The 21,807-nt window shown below is 43.4% G+C and overlaps 1 protein-coding gene across 1 annotated transcript in view; it reads right to left on the reverse strand.

Moving 5' to 3' along the window:
- Positions 1-21,807, reverse strand: part of trnt1 (tRNA nucleotidyl transferase, CCA-adding, 1) — a gene marked incomplete at both ends in the record, with an annotated part of 75,260 nt that overhangs the window by 47,520 nt on the left and 5,933 nt on the right. The window contains 3 exon segments of the mRNA XM_084315765.1: positions 11,451-11,540; positions 11,543-11,585; positions 12,698-12,891. Coding sequence (XP_084171891.1) covers positions 11,451-11,540; positions 11,543-11,585; positions 12,698-12,891 — 327 coding nt within the window.

Below are 21,807 nucleotides of genomic sequence, written 5' to 3' on the forward strand. Positions count from 1 at the left end.
CTGTTGAGAACCGGCTTGGAGGATAAGTCGTGGACAACTGTAGCGTGTGCTTGTTTATACATAACCCCTTTCATGACTGTGATGCTTGAATACAGGGGCAGGGCTTGCATCACAGTCATGAAAGGGGCTAGTTTATAGAGCTGGTGGTATGACCAGGGACGCGGGAAGGGGGGGTGCGGGGGGTGCTGCAGCACCCCCTCTCAATTATTGCAAAAAAAATATATATATATATATATAATTTATTTATATATATTTTTTTTTATGGCAGTATTTATATATTTGTATATACTGTAACTGTATAACTGTAACACTGTATATTATAAGTTTATCCTGCTCAAAGCACGTCACCATTTTAATATTGTGTGTATTGAGCCGTACTGTATTGTAGCCATTCTCCAATCTGTTAAATAAAGTTTTCATTCATTCATTACACTACTGTATGTACACAATCATACGTGTAAAACCGAGTAGATTTTCGAGTGATGACAGACTGTCACAGATGAAACAACTAATTGTATTCACCTCCTGTCTCCCGCCCTTCCCACGCGCCACGAACCACTGAGCTACTGTGATACAGTGCTTGCGCAGTCAGTCGATTTGAGCTAGTAGTCAGACTTTGCTAGCACAGAATGTCTCACTCGCAGAAAAGAAAAATATCAGATTTATTTTCGAAACGTCCCGCCGGTCCCAGTGACAGTCCCACTAAATCTGATACGTCAGAGAGAGACAGAGACGACAGGTTCAGCCTCAGCATCAGGTATTGAAGAGTTAACTGAGTCTGTTCCCCTATACCCCCCCTCGGGCGCCAGGGGCTTCCACTGAGGGGTGATGCAAATAGGGATGGGGTGTTATGGCAGCTCATGATGGAAAGAGTGCGCACCGAGTCTGATCCCGAGTTGAAGAATTGGCTCCAAAAGAGAGACAACTGGATGTCCAACAACATCCAAAACGAAATCTTACAGCTGCTTGCCCATGATATTCAGCGACAAATTAGAGGCAAAGCATCCAAAAGCCCAATCTTTGGCTTGAGCGCTGACGGAACCACTGATGTCACTCACTGGAAAAGAACAATTCTCGTGTAATATACAGTTAGCCGATGACAACTTGGAAGCTCAGAACTTCTTTTGGGGTTTTTACAATGCCCGGCCCAGACACAACAGCCGAGACGCTGTTTTTGTGTATAAAATACTTTTACGCCTCGACCTGCCCATGGAGAGGCTGATAGGATACTGTTTTGACGGGGCCAGCAACATGTCTGGGGGGTACAGGCTAGACCAGGGGTTCCCAAACTTTTCAGGCCGCGACCCAAAAAAAACGGTGTCAGAGAGCCGCGACCCCCACTATTATAGGAGGTAAACAAAATTATTTTAAATGGAAATGTATGGTTGAAACATGCAAACGTTCAAACGCACACACACTAATAAGCATTGGAGGCTTTTAACCAGGGCCGGACTGGGGAAATCATTCAGGCCAGGAAATATAGCCCCAGTCAGGCCACTTTTTAAGCAGGGGGTCTGGGGGTCCCCCACCAGGAATTTATTTGTTACAAAGACTTAATTTCCTGCATTCTGGTGCAGGCATTTTTTTTTATTTGTACCCTTTAAATGCCAGTGTTTGTGATGGCATCACAACTTATTGTTAAAAAACAGGCTAGCATATGTATGATTAGCAACAACACAGATTTTTATGGATTTTCAGTTTTTTGTAATTGATAAATACAATATTTTATTCAACTTCAGCCCTGATCATAACACCACATATTCATTTTATAATTCTAACCCTTTAAATGCCAGTGTGTGTGATGGCATATATTTGCAATATATCAAATGCAAAGTACATTTTTCTGGGGGGGATTATTACAGGCTAGCATGTGTCAATGATTAGCAGTTTTTCGTAAGGATCCCGCCTCCACCAATCACATGCGGCTCCCTTTGTGTGTGTGTGAGAGCAAGAGAGAGAGAGAGAGAGATAGTTCTCCAACTTGTGTGAGTTGCAGTGATCTCCTGGTTGTTCCCCACCTAGGTTATCTAACTATTGCGCTGGTGCAAATAGAAACACTGGCCTGGCCTGCTTCTAAGTTCAGTGGCCTGACCCAAATTTTTTTTTTTTTTTTTTTTTTTTTCATCTGGCGACCCCCCAGCACCCCCTGCCGTTTTATAGTTCCCGCGTGCCTGGGTATGACTTGCTGGCTGAAATACGGACGAGGGAATGAATGAATGAATGAACGAACTTTATTAACAGATTGCAGAATGGGTACAATACAGTACGGCTCAATACACACAATTGTTAAGGGGATGCAGACCAGAGAAAGACGTTTGTCTTGTTTACATCAGGGTCCCCCATTTTCAATTCATAGTGCTAGGTAGCGGGGCTATATTACTTTTAACATGTGCTTAAACCCAGTGTTCTCGACAACGGAGTATGGTCGCAGATCTGCTGCTATAAAAACACATATGGCGTTTGTTATTGCGTTGGCCCGGTCTGAATTAATAGCGAGATGCTTCTTGAATGCAACAGGGAGCTGGGTTTGCACTAGCATATGTTTCTTCCGTGTACCAGTGATATTCACATTCGGGTGATGCGGTTTCAAATGTGTGATAAAGTTTGCAATAAAGTTGAACAATGACATGGCTCTGGCTTGTCAGTTAGTATTGACTCGCCATACTAAAGCTAATATGCTATGCTGAATTACAGCTCTCGTTCAGTGTAGCTGCGCGCTGCGTGGAATGAACCAACAACATCCGGTTAGTTGTGCACGTTATATTAGGGCCGGGGGGATTTAAGTTCTGCAAAAAAAGGTTCCATACCGTTGCAATCGCTCGGTGCACAGCGCGTACTGTACCGGAGGACCACATTGAGGCGGTACAGTACGTATCCGCGTACCGTTACACCCCTAGTTAGAATAGATGACCTCCGTTGAAACTTCACTGACAGTGAGATTGATCACGAAGGACTTGCTCTCAGTGAAGTTTCAAGTCCGCTTAGTCCATTATTCTACATTCCATGGGGTGTTTCATGACCATATATGGATAATCATGCACGAGCATTGACGGTAAGAACAAATGGTATTTATCAACACAGAATGTGCGTAGGACCTGTGTACGCACGGTTGATAAATCCAGATTTTTCTGTGCGTAGAGACATTCTAAATTCTGTGCTTAAGAACGAAAATAGAAAACTTTCTAAGCATTGTTGATAAATGAGGGCCCAGTCCTTTTACTCTGGGGCTGTGGAGAGCATCCTGACTGGGAACATCACTGCCTGGTTTGGCAACTGCACTGCCCAGGACAGCAAGGCTCTACAGAGAGTAGTGCGCTCAGCAGAGCGTACTACAAGTATTGCACTACCACCCCTGCAGGACTGGTAGGAGGTGCAGATCCAGAGCCTGCAGAATAATGAAGGACCCTCACCACCCGAACAATAACCTGTTCAAGCTGCTGCGGTCAGGCAAGCGCCTCCGCATTCATGCAGCAAGAACAGAGATTTCTCCACACACACACAAGCACACATGAACACACACACACACACTCACACAAACACACTACAAAAAAGGTCACTTTAAAAACACAACTGTATATTTGTAATTATTGTATATAGTACTCATTACCATTATTTCTTAAGCTTAGCATTGTATTGTATTCTTATTACTTTTTATCATGTCTATTTTATTATCTATTCTATTTTATTATTTGTATTTTTGCACAATCAAGGCGGGCATGGCCACCTTCATTTCACTACATGTCTTGTGTATGTATGTGACAAATAAATCTCTTGAATCTTGAATCATGATCATAACTAGGGATGCTCGATATTGGCTTTTTTACCGATACCGATATACCGATATTGTCCAACTCTTTTATCTTTTCCCCCCTCCTTCTTTTTCCGATTTTTCTCCCATCCCACTGTTAGTCGTTATGCCAATTCCCAACCCCCTTCCTGGTTGTTGCGCACTTTCCCCTACTGTTGGTTTGAGAGGCCAGAGACTGTCACATGCTTTCCTCCGACGCATGTGCAGCCAGCCGGCAGCCAGCCTGGCCGCGCAGATTCTCACTGGGAGAGTGTAATGTGTGGGAGGCCGCACTACCTCTCACCAGATCCTACCTTCGCTGAGCAGGCGCCCCGACCGAACTGTAGGGGTCGCTGTCCACAATGCCCAGGACCCACCCACGGCTCCCCTCCACCTAACTCAGCCAAACGAGTTAGTATAGCGATCAGCCCAAGCCAAGGCAATGCTGACTCTCCGGGAGTTGAGACCGCAGCCTCTTGCATTGGTGATGAGCACAATCTCCGCTACGCCACCTGACCGCCAAATCCTATTGTCCAACTCTTAATTTCCGATACCGATATCAACCGATACCGATATATGCAGGGTTCCCCCCCCCCCCCCCCCCCCAAAAATTGAATAATTTCAGGTAATTAACATTACATATCTCTTGTTGTGCAATTAACACAACATTATGCATACTTTTGACAATAAATAAAATCTGAATTTGTTCTTACTTGCTTGCCTGGGTAAATTTTTTCTTTTTGAAAACCGATACCGATATTTTCCGATATCACATTTTAATGCCGATATCGGCCGATAATATCGGACATCCATAATCATAACACTTACTAACTGGAGGGTCTAGCAATGGTCAGCTTGTACTGCCTCATTCAAGAACTACTGCCTTACAGCAATATTGTATTTTAGGCCCGTCCCCGACTAAGGATTTGTCGACTTTCTTTTGGGGGGGGGGGGGGGGGGGGGCATTTAATTTGGGCTGTGGGGGGTGCTTAATGTCTGAAGGAGTCGACTGAAGGCTTCTTGTCCTCTGCGAAAGCATGCAATTGGTCCACTGATGGATACATCTCGATATTTAAATGACAAAATGTACATTTAAATATTTGTCTAGTGAGTTCATTAGACGGGTGAAATTCTCTTTCAGTGCCTCTGTGCCTGTTTTCTTAGGCAGTTAGCCTCTCTGGTATGCGCGCCATTAGCATTAGCCACGTTTCTAGGCCTCTTTGCTTTTGGAAAGAATGATAAAAAAAATAAAACAAACATATACGCCCCTTCCTGACAAAAGAAGCCACCCAACTCCTCGTCCAATCAACAGTCATCTCCCGCCTCGACTACTGCAACGCACTGCTCGCTGGCCTCCCGGCCACTGCCACTAAGCCTCTTCAACTCATTCAGAACGCAGCGGCCCGCCTGATCTCAAACCTACCGAAGTCGGCCCATGTCACCCCACTTCTTAGGGACCTGCACTGGCTCCCCATTGCTGCACGAATCCGCTTCAAGGCCCTCGACCTAGCATACCGTGCGGCAAAGGGAACTGCTCCCGCCTACCTCCGGTCAATGGTCTCTAACTACACACCCTCAAGACCCCTACGCTCTGCATCTTCTGGCCGCCTCAGACCTACTCCTATCCAAGCTCCGGGAGGGTCATCAAAGAGAAGTCGCCTATTCTCAGTCCTTGCCCCACAATGGTGGAATGAACTACCCACCCCAGTTAGGACAGCCGAAACACGTCCAATCTTTCGCCGTCGACTAAAGACGCACTTCTTCAACCATTATCTGAATAAATAAAAAAAAAAATAATCTAACCCTAACTAACCATACTGTCATGCACTTGTCCTAATAAACTAACCTACACTGTAGCACTCAACACTTTGATGAACATTGTTACTCAGCTGATAGAGTTGTGCTCTTCCTGATGGCTTGTCGTACATAACTTGTAAGTCGCTTTGGATAAAAGCGTCAGCTAAATGACTAAATGTAAAATGTAAATGTAATATACTGTATATACATTTCTTTTGGCATTCGACTAAGAGGTTAGCAGTCCACTACGTAGGGTGACCAAATCCGTATGATCCAAATGCAGGACAGCATGTCGATTTTGCGGGACATTCGTTGAAATTGCGGGACAGTAATGAATACGTATGAAAGAATCATGTTTACATAATGTATTCATAATTTTGATAAAAATATAAGCATTTAATGTATTAAAAACACAATATTAATTGCTTATTATACTCATAATTATATAGAAGACCATACCATGCAATCCAACATGCTGTTACCTGTTCCCCCCCACAGGGTCGGTACCGACCCCTTTTGACATTATGATCATAATATAGGCATATTTTTATGAGTGATGAAAATTATTTAGCGATTTTAAAATCAACCGTTTTCAAGTATTAACATAACTACTATGTCACAAAAGCATGTAGAATGTAAAACGTTAGGTTGGCAATAGTTTAGCAATAGGTTAAAAGTGTCCTTATATCGTTTAAAGTTTTCGATATGCGATCGTCTATCCGACCCGGAACCGGAAATGGAAATCTTGAACCATGGGAATTGTAGTTTTTTGCGGCCATTTTGTAGAGGAGATTCATAGCTGTCGGCCAGCGTTGAAATTTCTCCGATCTACACTTCCTGTCACATACTATGGTGGTTCAAAGTTCAGCGTTCTGAATGAATCATATCAATAATTGTTATGATTCGCGATAATATGCCACAAAAGGTAACGTTTTTGACAAATATTGAAACGCAGTCAGTTTCTCCTCACTATTGTTAGCATGTAGGAACAATTAGATCTGAAATTAGTTTCAAAACGGTTACACTGTGGGGGAAATAAAAAAGTACAGTCGATTACAGTAAATATCAGTATCTGTTATTATGCACGCCTGGTGATACTAAATCCAAATTGAACTCAGGCATTTGAAAGATACTATATGTATATATATATAAATGTGCGAATTGGCTATAATAAGGTAATGTATAAGCATATATTCTATATTCTATAATAATATTTCAAATTGCATTGGTCCGGATGGGAGAATTCAGTACTGTATATACAGAACCTTCGGTTTTATCATCTTCCCTTTATTAATTTCCTTAGATCTTTTGTACACATGATCTCAAGAGGGTACTGAACGAGGTCAGTGGCAGTTTTTTAAGTCTGGTCATTATTATCATGGTTATTATCTGTCAAAGATGAAAAGAAAAATCATAATTCATATTTTCCTTTGTTTCATCACAATTTAAGCAAGCCTAGTAATAGACACAATATTTCTGACACTGAGAATACATTCACTGAGGTCCATAGATGTACCTAGATACCAAGAATATGCAAATAGCCCTTGTAGAAGTGGAGCAATATTCCATTTACCTAGGTATACATTTTATGCAGATTTTCACCTGGGGTGGAACAGGTTGGTTCCCGAGTCCTATGGCTATAGTTAAGATGTACATGCAACCTGTGATCTCTCTTGTAATTTGATACTGAAGTGCACATTGTCTACACTGGCTTCCTTGATTCTAAACATGTCCAGAACATGCTACAAAGTTTAAATGTTTCATTCAATGATAATCTGACAAAATGTTACAATTATTAAAATGATAATACTTTTTTTATATCATATATATATTTGATTATTATTTGTATGTAAATATATCACAGGTATATACAGGATGAATATAATAACATGAGTATAGCATGAGTAGGCCTACAAAGAGTGTTATCCTGCATAAGTGAAATACATACAAACAAATTAAAACAGCAGTGAACAATAGGAAACAACTATTTAAAAAATTGCCTATGGGAACAGTAGGCTAAATGGCTGTAACTAGAAATGCGCTTCGCGTTGTGCCTCCGAAGGTTTCAGCACCTTGGAGAGCACCATAGTGCACGTACAGGTAGTTAGTGCTTGAGGAATCTATATTATTACTGGACCGTGCAGCTTCAATTAGAGCCTTCTGACCAAGAGAATATTATAAAAATATTGACATGTTAGAGAGAAATTCGCTTTGACTTGGATCTCACTCTTCAGTTACCTCAATGACAGTGTTGATGTGGGCAAGACAGTTTGCCTTCACAATGCTGTCGTGGTCGTAGTGAAGCTTTTTGTACACAAATTTGTGTTTTCCATAGTTAACACTAGCATTATCCGCCGCATATGCAGATATAGCATTATCCGCCGCATATGCAGATATGCGGTCTAAGCCCAGACCATTTTGACGAAGCCTGCTCGTGATCTGGCTGTGGATTGGCGAGTGGGAAGAGTTTGGTCATCCCGTGATTAGACGCATCAGATGCCCAGGTGCTATGTATATGCGCTCGCGCTGGTTAGACTAGGCTATGTAACGTACAGTATTTGCGGTGCATTAGTGCATGGTTGGGGATTAATGAGGACAAAAACTATAATGATTCATATTTAAATTGTTTATTGAAATACGGGACACTTATTGAAATGTGGGAATTCTTTCTTCTGTTGCGGCATGCAGGACTGATGGCTAAATATCAGGACTGTCCGGCACAAATTGGGACGTTTGGTCACCCTACCACTACGGCTCCTTTCGATTGATTAGTCGACTAGTCGAGGTCAGCCCTATTGTATTTATAGATCAATATCTCTCTGGAATAAACTGCCTAAATATTTTGACTGCATTCATAGTAAATAGATTTTTTTTAAATTGTTTCTTACAAATTCAATCCAAGACTGTATTTTGTTTGTGGGCTGTGTTTGTATGGTATTGTGTTGTCATCTCAGGTGTCCTACTAGTTCGTTTTATTATCCATTGTGTGTCGAGTTCTGGTTTTTATCTTTTGTATTTTCAATTATATGGTTTCTATATGCGTTTTATGTGGACCCTAGAAAGCCTTGCTGGCTGCTATGGCAACAGCTAAAGGGAATCCATAACTAAAAGTGATTTCAATATCCCCGTTGTAGCACTCAATCAATTTAGTAATCAAGACACAGGATAAACATTTGACATGTTATGTATAAAACAGATAATCAAGTAGTTCAGCAAATGTCGATTGCCACCGAGGGTTAAACCAGAAACCGTGGGTGGACAGTACTATCAGAGCAGCTCTGAACTCTCGCACCACCGCTTACAACCTGGGCAGAGAGTCAGGAAACATGGAGGAGTATAAGGCTTCAGTCTATACTCTACGCAAGGCTGTTAAACTTGCTAAGAGGACATATGCTGACAAACTGGAGACACAAATGGCACAAAACGACACAAGAGGCTTATGGCGGGGACTGAAGACAATAACAGACTACAAAGTCAGCGCCCCCTCAATGGGGAGCGACGACGCCTCCCTCGCGGACAAGCTCAACTCTTTCTACGCTCGATTTGGTGTAGACAGTGGCGCTGCTAGCTCTCCGGCTAGTGACGTCACTGGCGCGCCGGCTGTTGTGGAGGGGGGGGGGGGGGGGGGGGCAACCGCAGGGGGGGCGGGGACGCTCTCTCGTTGTCGGAACACAGTGTGAGAAGAGCATTTATGCAGGTGAACACCAGGAAGGCTGCTGGCCCAGATGGTATAACAGGACGCATACTTAAGTCCTGTGCCAACCAGCTAGCCCCAGTATTCACCGCCATATTTAATCAATCCCTGGCGGAGTCAGTGGTCCCTGCCTGCTTCAAGATGTCTACCATCATCCCTGTACCGAAGAAACCCTCCCCAACATGTCCAAATGACTACAGACCGGTGGCACTCACCTCTGTGGTCATGAAATGTTTCGAGAGGCTGGTCAAGGACCACATTTGTGCCTCCCTCCCCAGTGATATGGACCCTATGCAATTTGCATACAGGACAAACAGGTCTACTGACGACGCTGTCTCCCAGGTACTGCACAGCACCCTCTCTCACCTTGACCGTCAGAATGGGGGCTATGTGAGACTGTTGTTCATTGACTACAGCTCAGCGTTCAACACCATAGTCCCCACCAGACTGGTGGACAAGCTGATCGAGCTGGGTCTGAGCTCCGCCCTGAGCGCCTGGGTACTGGACCTTCTGAGCGAAAGACCCCAGGCGGTCAGGGTGGGGGGTCAGACCTCCAACACCATCACCCTGAGCATCGGGTCCCCCCAGGGCTGTGTTCTGAGCCCCCTGCTGTACTCACTCTACACACACGATTGTGTGGCCAAGTTCAGCTCCAACTCCATAGTGAAGTTTGCAGACGACACGTGGTGGTGGGGCTGATCTCGGACAACGACGAGAAGGCCTACCGGGAGGAGGTTGCCTGCTCCTGAACATTGGTAAAACCAAGGAGCTGATCGTGGATTATAGGAGAGGACAGCAGGAGACACACACACCACTGAGGATTAACGGGGCTACCGTGGACAGGGTGAGCAGCTTTAAGTACCTGGGGTCCACATCTCAGAGGATATGACATGGTCAACAGACATAGACACAGTAGTAAAGAAGGCAAAGCAGCGCCTCTACCACCTGAGACAGTTAAGGAAGTTCAGAGTATCGGGGAAGATACTCCAGTCCTTCTACTCAGGAGCTGTAGAGAGCATCTTGACCGGAAACATCACTGCCTGGTATGGAAACAGCACGGCACAGGACAAGAAGGCCCTACAGAGAGTGGTGCGCTCAGCCGAGCGTACCACGGGTATTGCACTACCTCCCCTGCAGGTTCTATACAACAAGAGGTGCAAATCCAGAGCCTGCAGAATAATGAAAGACCCCCACCACCCCAATAACAGCCTGTTCCAGCTGCTGAGGTCAGGCAGACGCCTGCGAACCCCAGCTACTAGGACAGAGAGGCTTAGGCTCAGCTTCTTCCCCCAGGCCATCAGAGCCTTGAACAATGAACATTGAGTGCCACAGAACACTGAACTATCCACACACAAGCACACATGAGCACACACACGACACGCACGCTGTGCACTAGCAGCCACTTTAACACTTTAACATGAGCGGGCACACACTCATGCCGCACTCACCCACACTTATTGCCAAAAGGAAAGGTCACTTTAAATTAGTATAGCAACAGTAACAGTGTATTGCACTACCAAAGCTACCTAGCATGTCCTATATGCTCTGTAAATAACTATGTACAGATACCGAGATGTCACACCATGTTACCTGTTACCTGTTAATGCACAATGTTGTTTTTATTGGATTCTATTATATGTTGTACCACTGTATTGCACATCGTTGCGGGCAAGACCACCCGTATTTCATTGTATACTTGTATGCCGTGACAAATAAAACTCTTGACTTGACTTGACTAACTGTCCTTGTTGGTCATCATTTCCACTGTTATGCACCTGGCTTGCGGTAACGTTGCTGACGTTATGATACAGAACTTGACTTGACTTGACTTGGGCTGTGGCCTGCTGTGTTAACCTCTTGTTGCTATGCTAACTTCAAAACAGGGAAAGATGGAGGTTGCCTGAAAATGCCTTTTGTAGATTCCACAGAAGAATTTAAGTTTCTTTCCTGTGAAATCTGCAAAAAATGCATTTTTGGGATAACTTCGCCCCATTTGAAATAAGTAGTATAGCACCAACGCAATAGCAATAGTTCAGACCTCAACTTGTCACGGATCATAATGTTCTCAGTAGCAATCAAAATTATCGCTAGCGGGTGAAAAACTACATACACAGCAGATCCAAATTCACTGAACCTTCCTTTTTAAATGTATAAGACTGATATAAAAGTTACCTAAAAACATTGAGTTGATGGTGAGGTCTCTCCGCTCTGCGTCTTTCTGCCAGTCTGTGGTGAATTCCACTTCTGCATGTCGTCCGTCTGGACATCCACCCTCAACGTGGTCACTTCAAAGCTCTCATCGTGTAGCTGCACAGAAGACACGGTGATGGATTAGCTGCAACAACTGGGCTGAGGGCATAATCGACTTTAGTTGGCATCGACTACTGTCAATATGATAATACAAATGGCTACAACCACTGCAACCAAAGGATACTTACCGCATGCATGGCATGAGAGAAGGGGAGACCTTCTACTGTAATGTTTATATAATGTTTATAGAATTATAGACATGCCTGGCCCCACTGCTTCTAGAAGTGTTTCTTCCATGCTCTCAGCCTTTGACGGTAATCAAGATTATACACAATTATTTCTTTGTGCAAGATAGAAACCCAGTGTTCTCCAAGATTGGAAAAGCAGTTGCTTAGATGTATTTTGTGGTTGTCAAGATCAGGAAACCACATTTAAATATGAGGTTGAAACCAGAGGGACTTTATCCTATGATATTATAACAAGCAGCAAACTGTGCAGACCCCAGGACTTGAGCTTAGGGACTTCCCATTGTCCCGCGGACTATGGAAATAGGATTGGGGAGGATGTACATAAATTTGGGGATGAATTTGAGATTTGTCTTCAAAATTGATATGGATTCATTATTATTCAGGGGCCTTGCTCTCGCTGCACATCTGTCTCCGTCTCTCCCTCGACTTGAGTACATCAGAGGTGACTTCATCCAAACTGATCCAATCATATGGGCACAAAATCCACAACAGAAGCCATGTCCACCATTATTAATACAAATATGGAAGAACGATTGATTATTCTATAATAGAGGCCTTGCACAGAATATTTGTGTAGTTCTTTCTTCCAACATGGCTGCTTGTAACCATTGGCAAGTTAACCACTTTCAAAAAAAAAATATTTGTGCAGTGGTAGTAGGTAAATCATAGGAAAACCACAAGATTTGTTCCACTGTGACTTGTTTATAAGATCCAGGAATAACTAATTAATATTTTTGCTGACATATTTCTCATACATCAACACATACTGTAGCACATTGTTTCTTCCAACATGGAGGACAAATGGGCATTCTAAACATTCCATGCAAAGCCTCAATTTCTACTGAAGCTTCAAAGCCCAAAAAGATGGCAATGGGGACAGCCATATGGTAGAGCAGGGCCAACTCTTGATAAGACTCTTACCATAACCATGATGGTCCCATGCTTCTCTCCGTTAGTGTTGATCATTCTGATACCCGCCTTCTGGAACATGCTCTTCATCTCCTCCGGGGTGGCTGTGGTGGCGAAGTCCACATCCTCAGGACGTTTTCGTGAAATGAGGTCCCGTACGGCGCCCCCCGCTACCCTCAGCTCATACTGGTGCTTCTCAAACAGCTCTGCCAATGTCAAAATCAGAAACAATTTATTTGTTAAATGCAATAAATTGTTGAGGAATTTGTCTTGGTGACATGTGGTGCAGACACACAACTTGAAGATTTTCTCTGTATGGACATGAACTCTTCAAGTGGCATGACGCAGAGCGCTGAGAGACATACAATAGACCAGTGATTCTCAACGTGGGGTCCGGGGCGGGGACCCATAGCTCTATTGAGCTTTGTATCCATGCATGTATGCATGTATGTACTGAAAGATATGACTTGTTTTCAATATGATTATAACAGGATAAATACGTAAAGTACATAGGTATAACACCTTTTAATTCTGGCAAAGTGGTGTTTAGTCTTTTAGACTGAATCTGTATTAGACAGAGACATTTCACTCCATTTCTGTATGAGGCCAGGGCCTGTGCCTGTGAGAGATACACAACAATAAAATAGATAACAATGCAGGAAAGAAAGATAGTGGTGCGGGTCGCCTAGGCAACACAGGCGAGCTAGGCGGAGCTGGTCAAGGTCGGCATTCCTATGAGAAACATCACTGGCTAGGTGGTGCAGTGGGCAAGGCGCTCAGTCACCACCAATGCAGGAGACGCTGGGCTCGAGCCCAGCTCTCCACATTGCTATCAGCTTGGCTGGTCGTTCATACTAATACAATTGGCAGTATTAGGGGGTGGGAAGCTGATGGGTGGGGATCGGACGTTGTGGACAGCGACTCCTACAGGTCGGTCGGTGCGCCTGCGCAGCAGAATCAGGAAGCGACGGGGGCGGCGTGCCCTCCCACGCAGACCCCCGACGCTGAGAGATCGCGCTGTGCAGGTGAAAAGATGCGACGGCTGCTTCCTTGAGTACCGGAGGGGACACGTGATGTAAGGCTTCGTCCACATTGCAGCCGGCTTGTGGGAGGCATGGCCTAACAGTGTTCGAGACAGGGGAGGGTAGAATTGGACGATACGAAATTGGGATGGGAGAAAAATAGAAAATGGGAGAAAAAGTAGATAAAAAAAAAAAGAGAAACATCACGAGAGAGGAGAGAGAGAGAGAGAGGGAGAAGCTAGTACAGAGACACTTTAAGCCAGGGCTGTACAGTGTGACATATATGTCGCACGTGCTATGAAAAAAACAGTCTGTGCGATGAATGAATTTACTGCGTAGCACCCTGTGTGACAGCCTGCGTGTGTGGGGGGTGTGTGAAGTGAAGTAGCCTGGGCCACGCTATTCTACTTGGTAGTTGTAGTCTATCATGCGATTAAAGACCATGTCCCCGTCTGCGTAGAGTCCATACATCCAACACCAAATCCCATAATTCCTAGCGAACAATCGAATTTACGGGGACACGGACACTTTCTAACACAAAGTGAAATGGTCTATGTTCGAATCAATATAATTTAAAATCAGCTTGTCGTTGGCTTGATGCCTCTAACTCAGTGGTTCTCAAACTACGGGTCGCGACCCAAATTGGGGTTGCAGGTAGGTGACAGTGGGGTCGCGCATTGGCAAAAGAAATTTAATAAAATAAAAAGATGAAGCGAAAATCCACAAGCCCAACTCAGAAGATCGAGTTTTCCACATGGCCGCTGTGTGTATTTGCCATGTCTCGCCCCTGCATCAATGGCGGCACAGTATTTCAATACACATCTCATACATCCTGCACAGGTATAATCACGGAGGCCACGTCTGGTCTTTTGGGAGTCAGAGGAGCGCAAAGTGCCGTGACGTGCATGCGCGAACGTGTGTGACAGCCCTGCGCAGGTATATCGTCTGAACTTGTGAGTCAATGTGTACTCAGATATTTGTGATCGACACTGTCTCGTAACTAAGACACTTCCAGGGGGGGGGGGGGGGGGGGGGGGGGCGGGCTTTCCAGGCCAAGCATATAAAGCTGATTTGATTAATTTAACCTGGACACTCGCAATGGATAGGTTTCTTGTCAGAAGCGGCGCATCACGTGCGTGTGTTCCAAATGCTGACAAGAGAAAGGCAGAATTTAGTAGTTAGCGATACCAGCACTACTATGAAACGGAGTAAAAGAAGTTATGATCCTAAATACTTGGCATATGGATTTACTTGGACTGGCCAAGAAGATGACCCGAGACCACAGTGCGTTTTGTGTTACGAGAGCCTTGCTAACGAGAGCTTTAAACCAAGTAATTACAGCGGCACTTGGAAACTAAGCATCCTGAATTTAAAACGGAACAGTTAGCTTTCTTTCAGAAAAAAAACTACGGTGAGCTGAAAACTGCAACAACCGTCAACGAAAAAAGACTACATGCTCCGTTTATTGTTGCCAATTGGATCGCAAAGACTGGGAAGACCTCACACACTTGCAGAGAGCTTTTGGTTACAGATCTCGCCTCAGAGTAGAAGCGGATCTGCGCCTCTTTCTCAGCACAACTATGTTCAAATGTACAAGCACAACCTTGCCATTAAGTCTCGTTTTTGTTTATTCTTGAAAAGCGCATGTGAACGCATTAAAAAAATTAAAATTAAAAAAGGTTCGGCCAACATATTTTGGCTAAATATGCCTTGATCGTTTTATAACGTGTAGACTATACAGAGACAATCCCGTTTGATAATATTCATTAATTTCATTAATAACATTGTGCTGTAATTTCATTTGCTAATAAATATGCATGTGTGCTTTTTAGTGGTGGGACTCGATTCAAATGTCTTATCGAATTAATTCGAGACTTTATAGTTAATTAATTGAAATTAATCACACTTTAATCGCATATCAATATTTAATGCGAAAAGCAAAGAAAGATTTTGGTATACGAGTGAATCAATGAATATACATTATACATACGTTTAAGCAGCAAAATCCTGTATTAGCTACTACACAGACCAACAGATCAGACCTGGCGCTAAACCACGCCCCAAATAGAATTTGTCCAATCATATCACAGCAAAAATCCTAGCTTGGAGAATAGTCGGACAACAAGAGAAAACCCATTTGTGGCGCATCAAACCAGACGGCTGTGATCGAAACCACTGTGAAGAGTTCAGTTTATATGTTATTATCTACCTAATATCCGATGGTGAAACGCTGTGCGTGGGGTACCTGTAATTCGGACACCAGGTACCCTGAAAGACTGGATGGAGGAGTATATTTCATACCTTTTCCGAAGCCCAAACGAAAACTAGAGAAATGCAAGCGATGGATTCTGTTGTGTCGTCGACCACATACACAACTGAATGTGAAGACCATTACCAATGTTTACTTGTGTTTACTTATGTTTGCTCAAAGGTAAGGTCAATTCATAAAGACATAATATTTGACGGCATGTATTAGAAACGTAGACCAAACTATTAGTTTGCTAACGTTTGACTTTGACTGCGAACTAGCTATCGTATATCCAGCCCAGCTAGCTAACGTTAGCTGCCAACATGTAACGATACCGCAGATATTTCTGCATCATAAGGTTAGCTTTCTGCATCATAACGTGAGCCTTCTGTATCATAGGGTTAGCTTTCTGAATCATAACGTGAGCCTTCTGTATCATAAGGTTAGCTTTCTGCATCATAACGTGAGCCTTCTGTATCATAAGGTTAGCTTTCTGCATCATAACGTGAGCCTTCTGCATCATAAGGTTAGCTTTCTGCATCATAACGTGAGCCTTCTGTATCATAACGTCAGCAACGTTACCGCAAGCCAGGTGCATAACAGTGGAAATGATGACCAACAAGGACAGTTAGTCAAGTCAAGTCAAGAGTTTTATTTGTCACGGCATACAAGTATACAATGAAATGCGGGTGGTCTTGCCCGCAACGATGTGCAATACAGTGGTACAACATATAATAGAATCCAATAAAAACAACATTGTGCAATAAACAGGTAACAGGTAACATGGTGTGACATCTCGGTATCTGTACATAAAAAATATTTACAGAGCATATAGGACATGCTAGGTAGCTTTGGTAGTGCAATACACTGTTACTGTTGTTATACTAATTTAAAGTGGCCTTTCCTTTTGGCCATAAGTGGGTGTGTGCGGCATGAGTGTGTGCCCGCTCATGTTAAAGTGTTAAAGTGGCTGCTAGTGTGTGAGCGTGCACAGCGTGCGTGTCGTGTGTGTGCTCATGTGTGCTTGTGTGTGGATAGTTCAGTGTTCTGTGGCACTCAATGTTCGTTGTTCAAGGCTCTGATGGCCTGGGGGAAGAAGCTGCGCCTAAGCCTCTCTGTCCTAGTAGCTGGGGTTCGCAGGCGTCTGCCTGACCTCAGCAGCTGGAACAGGCTGTTATTGGGGTGGTGGGGGTCTTTCATTATTCTGCAGGCTCTGGATTTGCACCTCTTGTTGTATAGAACCTGCAGGGGAGGTAGTGCCATACCCGTGGTACGCTCGACTGAGCGCACCACTCTCTGTAGGGCCTTCTTGTCCTGTGCAGTGCTGTTTCCATACCAGGCAGGTTATAGATGTAATGTAGTGACCACCATTGATAGTATAAAGAACTGGCTAACAGACAACAGAATACTAATAATCTGAATACTACTACATGCACTAAGAATGCTCGATGCACTTCAGATGCCATAGTGCCACTTGAAACCAGTAACAACAGGGACAACGATGTAAACAGTAAATAAGTCCTGGACTTTTCGTTTTATCCCTGACAAGGCAAACACAAATGTTGATCTGTCAAAGTTGTTATGTTTGTTGTCAATAAAATCCATTTTGAGATGCATTTTATGTATGAAAGATGCTCCATAAATGAACTATTATTATTATCTGTCTATGCTTAGCTAATACTTAGCTTTTTGTGTTTTTTTCACAGAATGAGGTGTGCTGGAGATGTTACTGCCCTCACAGAGACGACACAGGTCAACCCAAGACAGGACATGAGTGACAATAAAAGAGGTCTGATTTATGTTTTTGGACTAAAGTGAGCATCATGGAATGTGTGCAGCTTTACAATCATGTCATGGATGAACTGAATATATTAACTGAATAATATCCCTCTCTCCTCATTCACCTCTCCCCCTCATCCCTCTCTCCTCATTCACCTCTCCCCCTCATCCCTCTCCCCTTATCCATCACCCCTCTCTCCTTATCCATCACCCCTCTCTCCTCCCCTCTTACTCCAGATGAGGAGTGCCAGCCTGTGGGCACCAGGCTCCCCCAATGGAAGGTGGACATTACTAGAAAGCTAAACAGAATGCTTAAATAGGAATGTTAGAGGTTCTAGACGGTTCTACTATGACATCATCACCAACGTTCCAGAATGTTCGGGTGGCACACATTTTCTAGAATGTTCCTAACAATAGGTCTGTGGGTGAATTATGTACCATTACAATCACTACAGTACTGTATTAAGTTTCAAAAGTAAAAGTACAGTACATATTCTATAGGGCAGTGGTTCTCAAACGTTTTACACCAAGTACCACCTGAGAACGTAGCTGGCTCTCCAAGTACCACCATATGACCGGCGTTAAAATACAGTCTATTCAGCTATGCACAGTTCACGCAGGATGCAAATGTATTCCTAATACCATTATTTATTGTTAACTTTTGTCAGACACAGCCACAATGTACAAAGGGATAGCACTAGAACTAGCAAACGCTTCCACACAACTCATACAATGCAAGGGGCATTGAGAACATAATAACTAACATTCTCACATAGCAAGTGAGAAAATTTATTAATTAATTAACTGTATTTCAGAAAATGTACTTAATTCTCTCTCTATCTCTCTCTCTCTCTCTCACTCTCTCTCTCTCCCTCTCCCTCTCTCACACAGCAAGCAATTGTCCGTCATTCTCTCACACACACACACACACACACACACACACACACACACACACACACACACACACACACACACACACACACACACACACACACACACACACACACCAATTATTTTGTTACAAAAACTTAATTTCCTGCATTCTGGTGCAGGAATTTTTGAATTTTTACCCTTTAAATGCCAGTGTTTGTGATGGGCATCACAAATTATTGTAAAAAAGAAAAGAAAACACATATTCAATACATTTTTGAATGTTTACCCTTTAAATGCCAGTTTGTGTGATGGCATCACAAATTATTGTTAAAAAAACACACAAAAAGTAAAATATTTACAATATATCAAATGCAAAGTAAATTTTTCTGGGGGGGATTATTACAGGCTACAGATTAGCAGCAACACATATTTTGATGGATTTTTTGTAATGTCAGATTTAACACCAACTCTTTTCAGAAAAGTGGGAGTATTTCATTTTTTATCTGACATTACAAGAAATCTAAAAATAAATGGTTATGATCAGGGCTGAAGTTGAATTAAAGATGTATGACTGTTTAGACTGCATTACTCTCTGTCACAGTGATCTCCTGGTTGTTCCCCACTTAGATTATCTAACTATCGCGCTGCCGCAACCAGAAAAACTGGCCTGGCCTGCTTCTAAGTTGAGTGGCCTGACTGCAAAAAAAAAATAAAAAATGTTTAGCTTTTTTGGAAATGTTTTCAAGTACCACCAGCAGTACCACCAAGTACCACTAGTGGTACGCGTACCACAGTTTGAGAACCACTGCTATAGGGTGTTCTTGTAGTTCAGTGCATTCAACCCTTGATTGACCTGAAGGTTGTTAAAGTGGTCCAGTTATGCTGCTCTGTGTCCCTCAGATTGCTGGTTTACAATGTTAAAGTACTTAATCTTCATCAACAGTTGCTGATATTGCAAATGTCAACAGACCAGGCTATTAATCCATAATGGAGGTACTAGAAGAATATAATGTTAAATTACCATAGATGTATCACAACAACACATGATATTGTTCGCTATTCCAGTTTATATCGTAGGGCTGGGCGATATGGAAAAAAATCATATCGCGATAACGATATGATAATGTTATCTTATTTCTCGATATCGATAATTATCGAATTGTTATAAGTATATTAAAAAAAAAATTTAAACAACAGATGTATGTTTATTTTGCAGCAATTCTTTGTCATTGCCGCCATCTTTAGTGTTACATCCCCTCACACTCCAGTTCTCAGGCTGCAGCTTGTTTAAAAGCGAAAGTAAACCGGCTTCTCTGCTGGCTGTGGCTCCAGGGGAGTTGAACAGTTCTGGCTCTGCTAGTTTATTTTCGATCTTTTGGTGCTTTTTTGGTGGACAAACCACCGCACATGTGCACCGTGACTCGTGACTGGAGTCTAGTTCTGCTAGCACACATAGCCTACTGTGTACATGTAACGGATATGTGCCGCGATAGTGTGACTACGGCACATAGAAGTGTGTAAAACTCACTCCCCAGAGGCATACAAACTGAGCGCTTAGGGGGGAATTCCCTTCTTGGCGCAACGGTTTGTTATGTCGGCCCCGGTGCAGACGCTCGGGGTTCGACTCCCACTCGAGGCACGGTCGAATTTCATGGCAGGTGCTAGGTGGCACCTGCTACAGTGGTGCCGTGACCCGGATGCCTTGGGTGGTGTGAGTTTAGGGGGGGTGAATGTAACGGATATGTGCCGCGATAGTGTGACTACGGCACATAGAAGTGTGTAAAACTCACTCCCCAGAGGCATACAAACTGAGCGCTTAGGGGGGAATTCCCTTCTTGGCGCAACGGTTTGTTATGTCGGCCCCGGTGCAGACGCTCGGGGTTCGACTCCCACTCGAGGCACGGTCGAATTTCGTGGCAGGTGCTAGGTGGCACCTGCTACATACAGACGGTTTCAAACTGTATTTTAAATTAGAAAGCATACGTTAACGAAGTGAGAGTAGGGAAACGTTGATATAGTCAGAGTGTAAAGCGGGGACGGTAGATAGAGGCAGCACTTAATTTGCAAGCGGACAGCTGACCAAGCAAATACTGACTCGACATAACTTTACCCCGTTTCCAATGTTAAGTCGAGTTCATTCATACTACACCAGTACACGTATGATCAATCCAATAATGAACACATATATATATCTTGTCATTTTAAACAAGTTACCATTCATTCATTCATTATGCGTCACCTGCGGCGAACAACAACAACACGCTGTGTTGAGAGAGCGAGATAGAGAGAGCGAGAGCGAGAGAGAGTGAGAGAGAGCGAGAGAGAGAGAAAAAGATTGCGATTCACCAGCTAAGACAGAGTATAGCCTTAACATAGACTCACTTACCATCACAAGTTGAATGGGGTTGAATTGTTGTTGTTGTTGTTGAACACAAGCCATAATCCACTTATTTTAAATCCACTCAAAAAGAAACTCCAGTCCGGACCATACCGTCGTGCTGTATCCAGCTACTAGTCAAGGTAGCAAAACATCCTGTCTGAAACACCGGTGTTGTGCCTAATGCTTTTTTTCTAGCAGAGCACTTGAAAACGCAACCGGCTTCCATCATAATACATCATATTTCAACGCACAGCGCGTTACGCACTGATTGGCTGCGACGGATACAGCGATGAAACCAGTGCACGCCCACTGTAAGCGCTATTGCGTCTAGCCCGAGAGAAATGCAGCTACGGAAAGTATAGAGGCGGTATTATTCTCTATTAGACAGTCACTTCCTGTTAACGAAAACAATTATTTATATTTGATATATTAACGTTATATTGTGCATTGGAAACACAAACATACTTAAAATGAGTAAATATTATTCATTTTAAACATGTTTATTTTATTTCTAGGGCTAAAAAATGTATAAAAAAAAATCTTCTCTCTTTTAACCAGGGAGGGCGGCGCTCTAGCGCCCACAATCGGCCGGCCGCCACTGCATTAGGGGCTCGAGTCCGGGATTTGAAAATAAATCCTGATTTCATCGGTGAGATGTAAACTGTATGGAAACGTGAAGTTAGCTCATGCTACTGGAAAACGGACGCACGAGGCAATCTCGTCATTAAATTAACTGAGTTAAAATGATGACGGCCCCATATGGGATTTTTTTTTAATCACGGTTGTCGCTGTTGTTTGTTCTCCATCCGCGGGTGCCTTG

The sequence above is a fragment of the Notolepis coatsorum genome (assembly GCF_963971535.1).
Source record: "Notolepis coatsorum genome assembly, chromosome: 6".
Lineage (NCBI taxonomy): Eukaryota > Metazoa > Chordata > Actinopteri > Aulopiformes > Paralepididae > Notolepis > Notolepis coatsorum.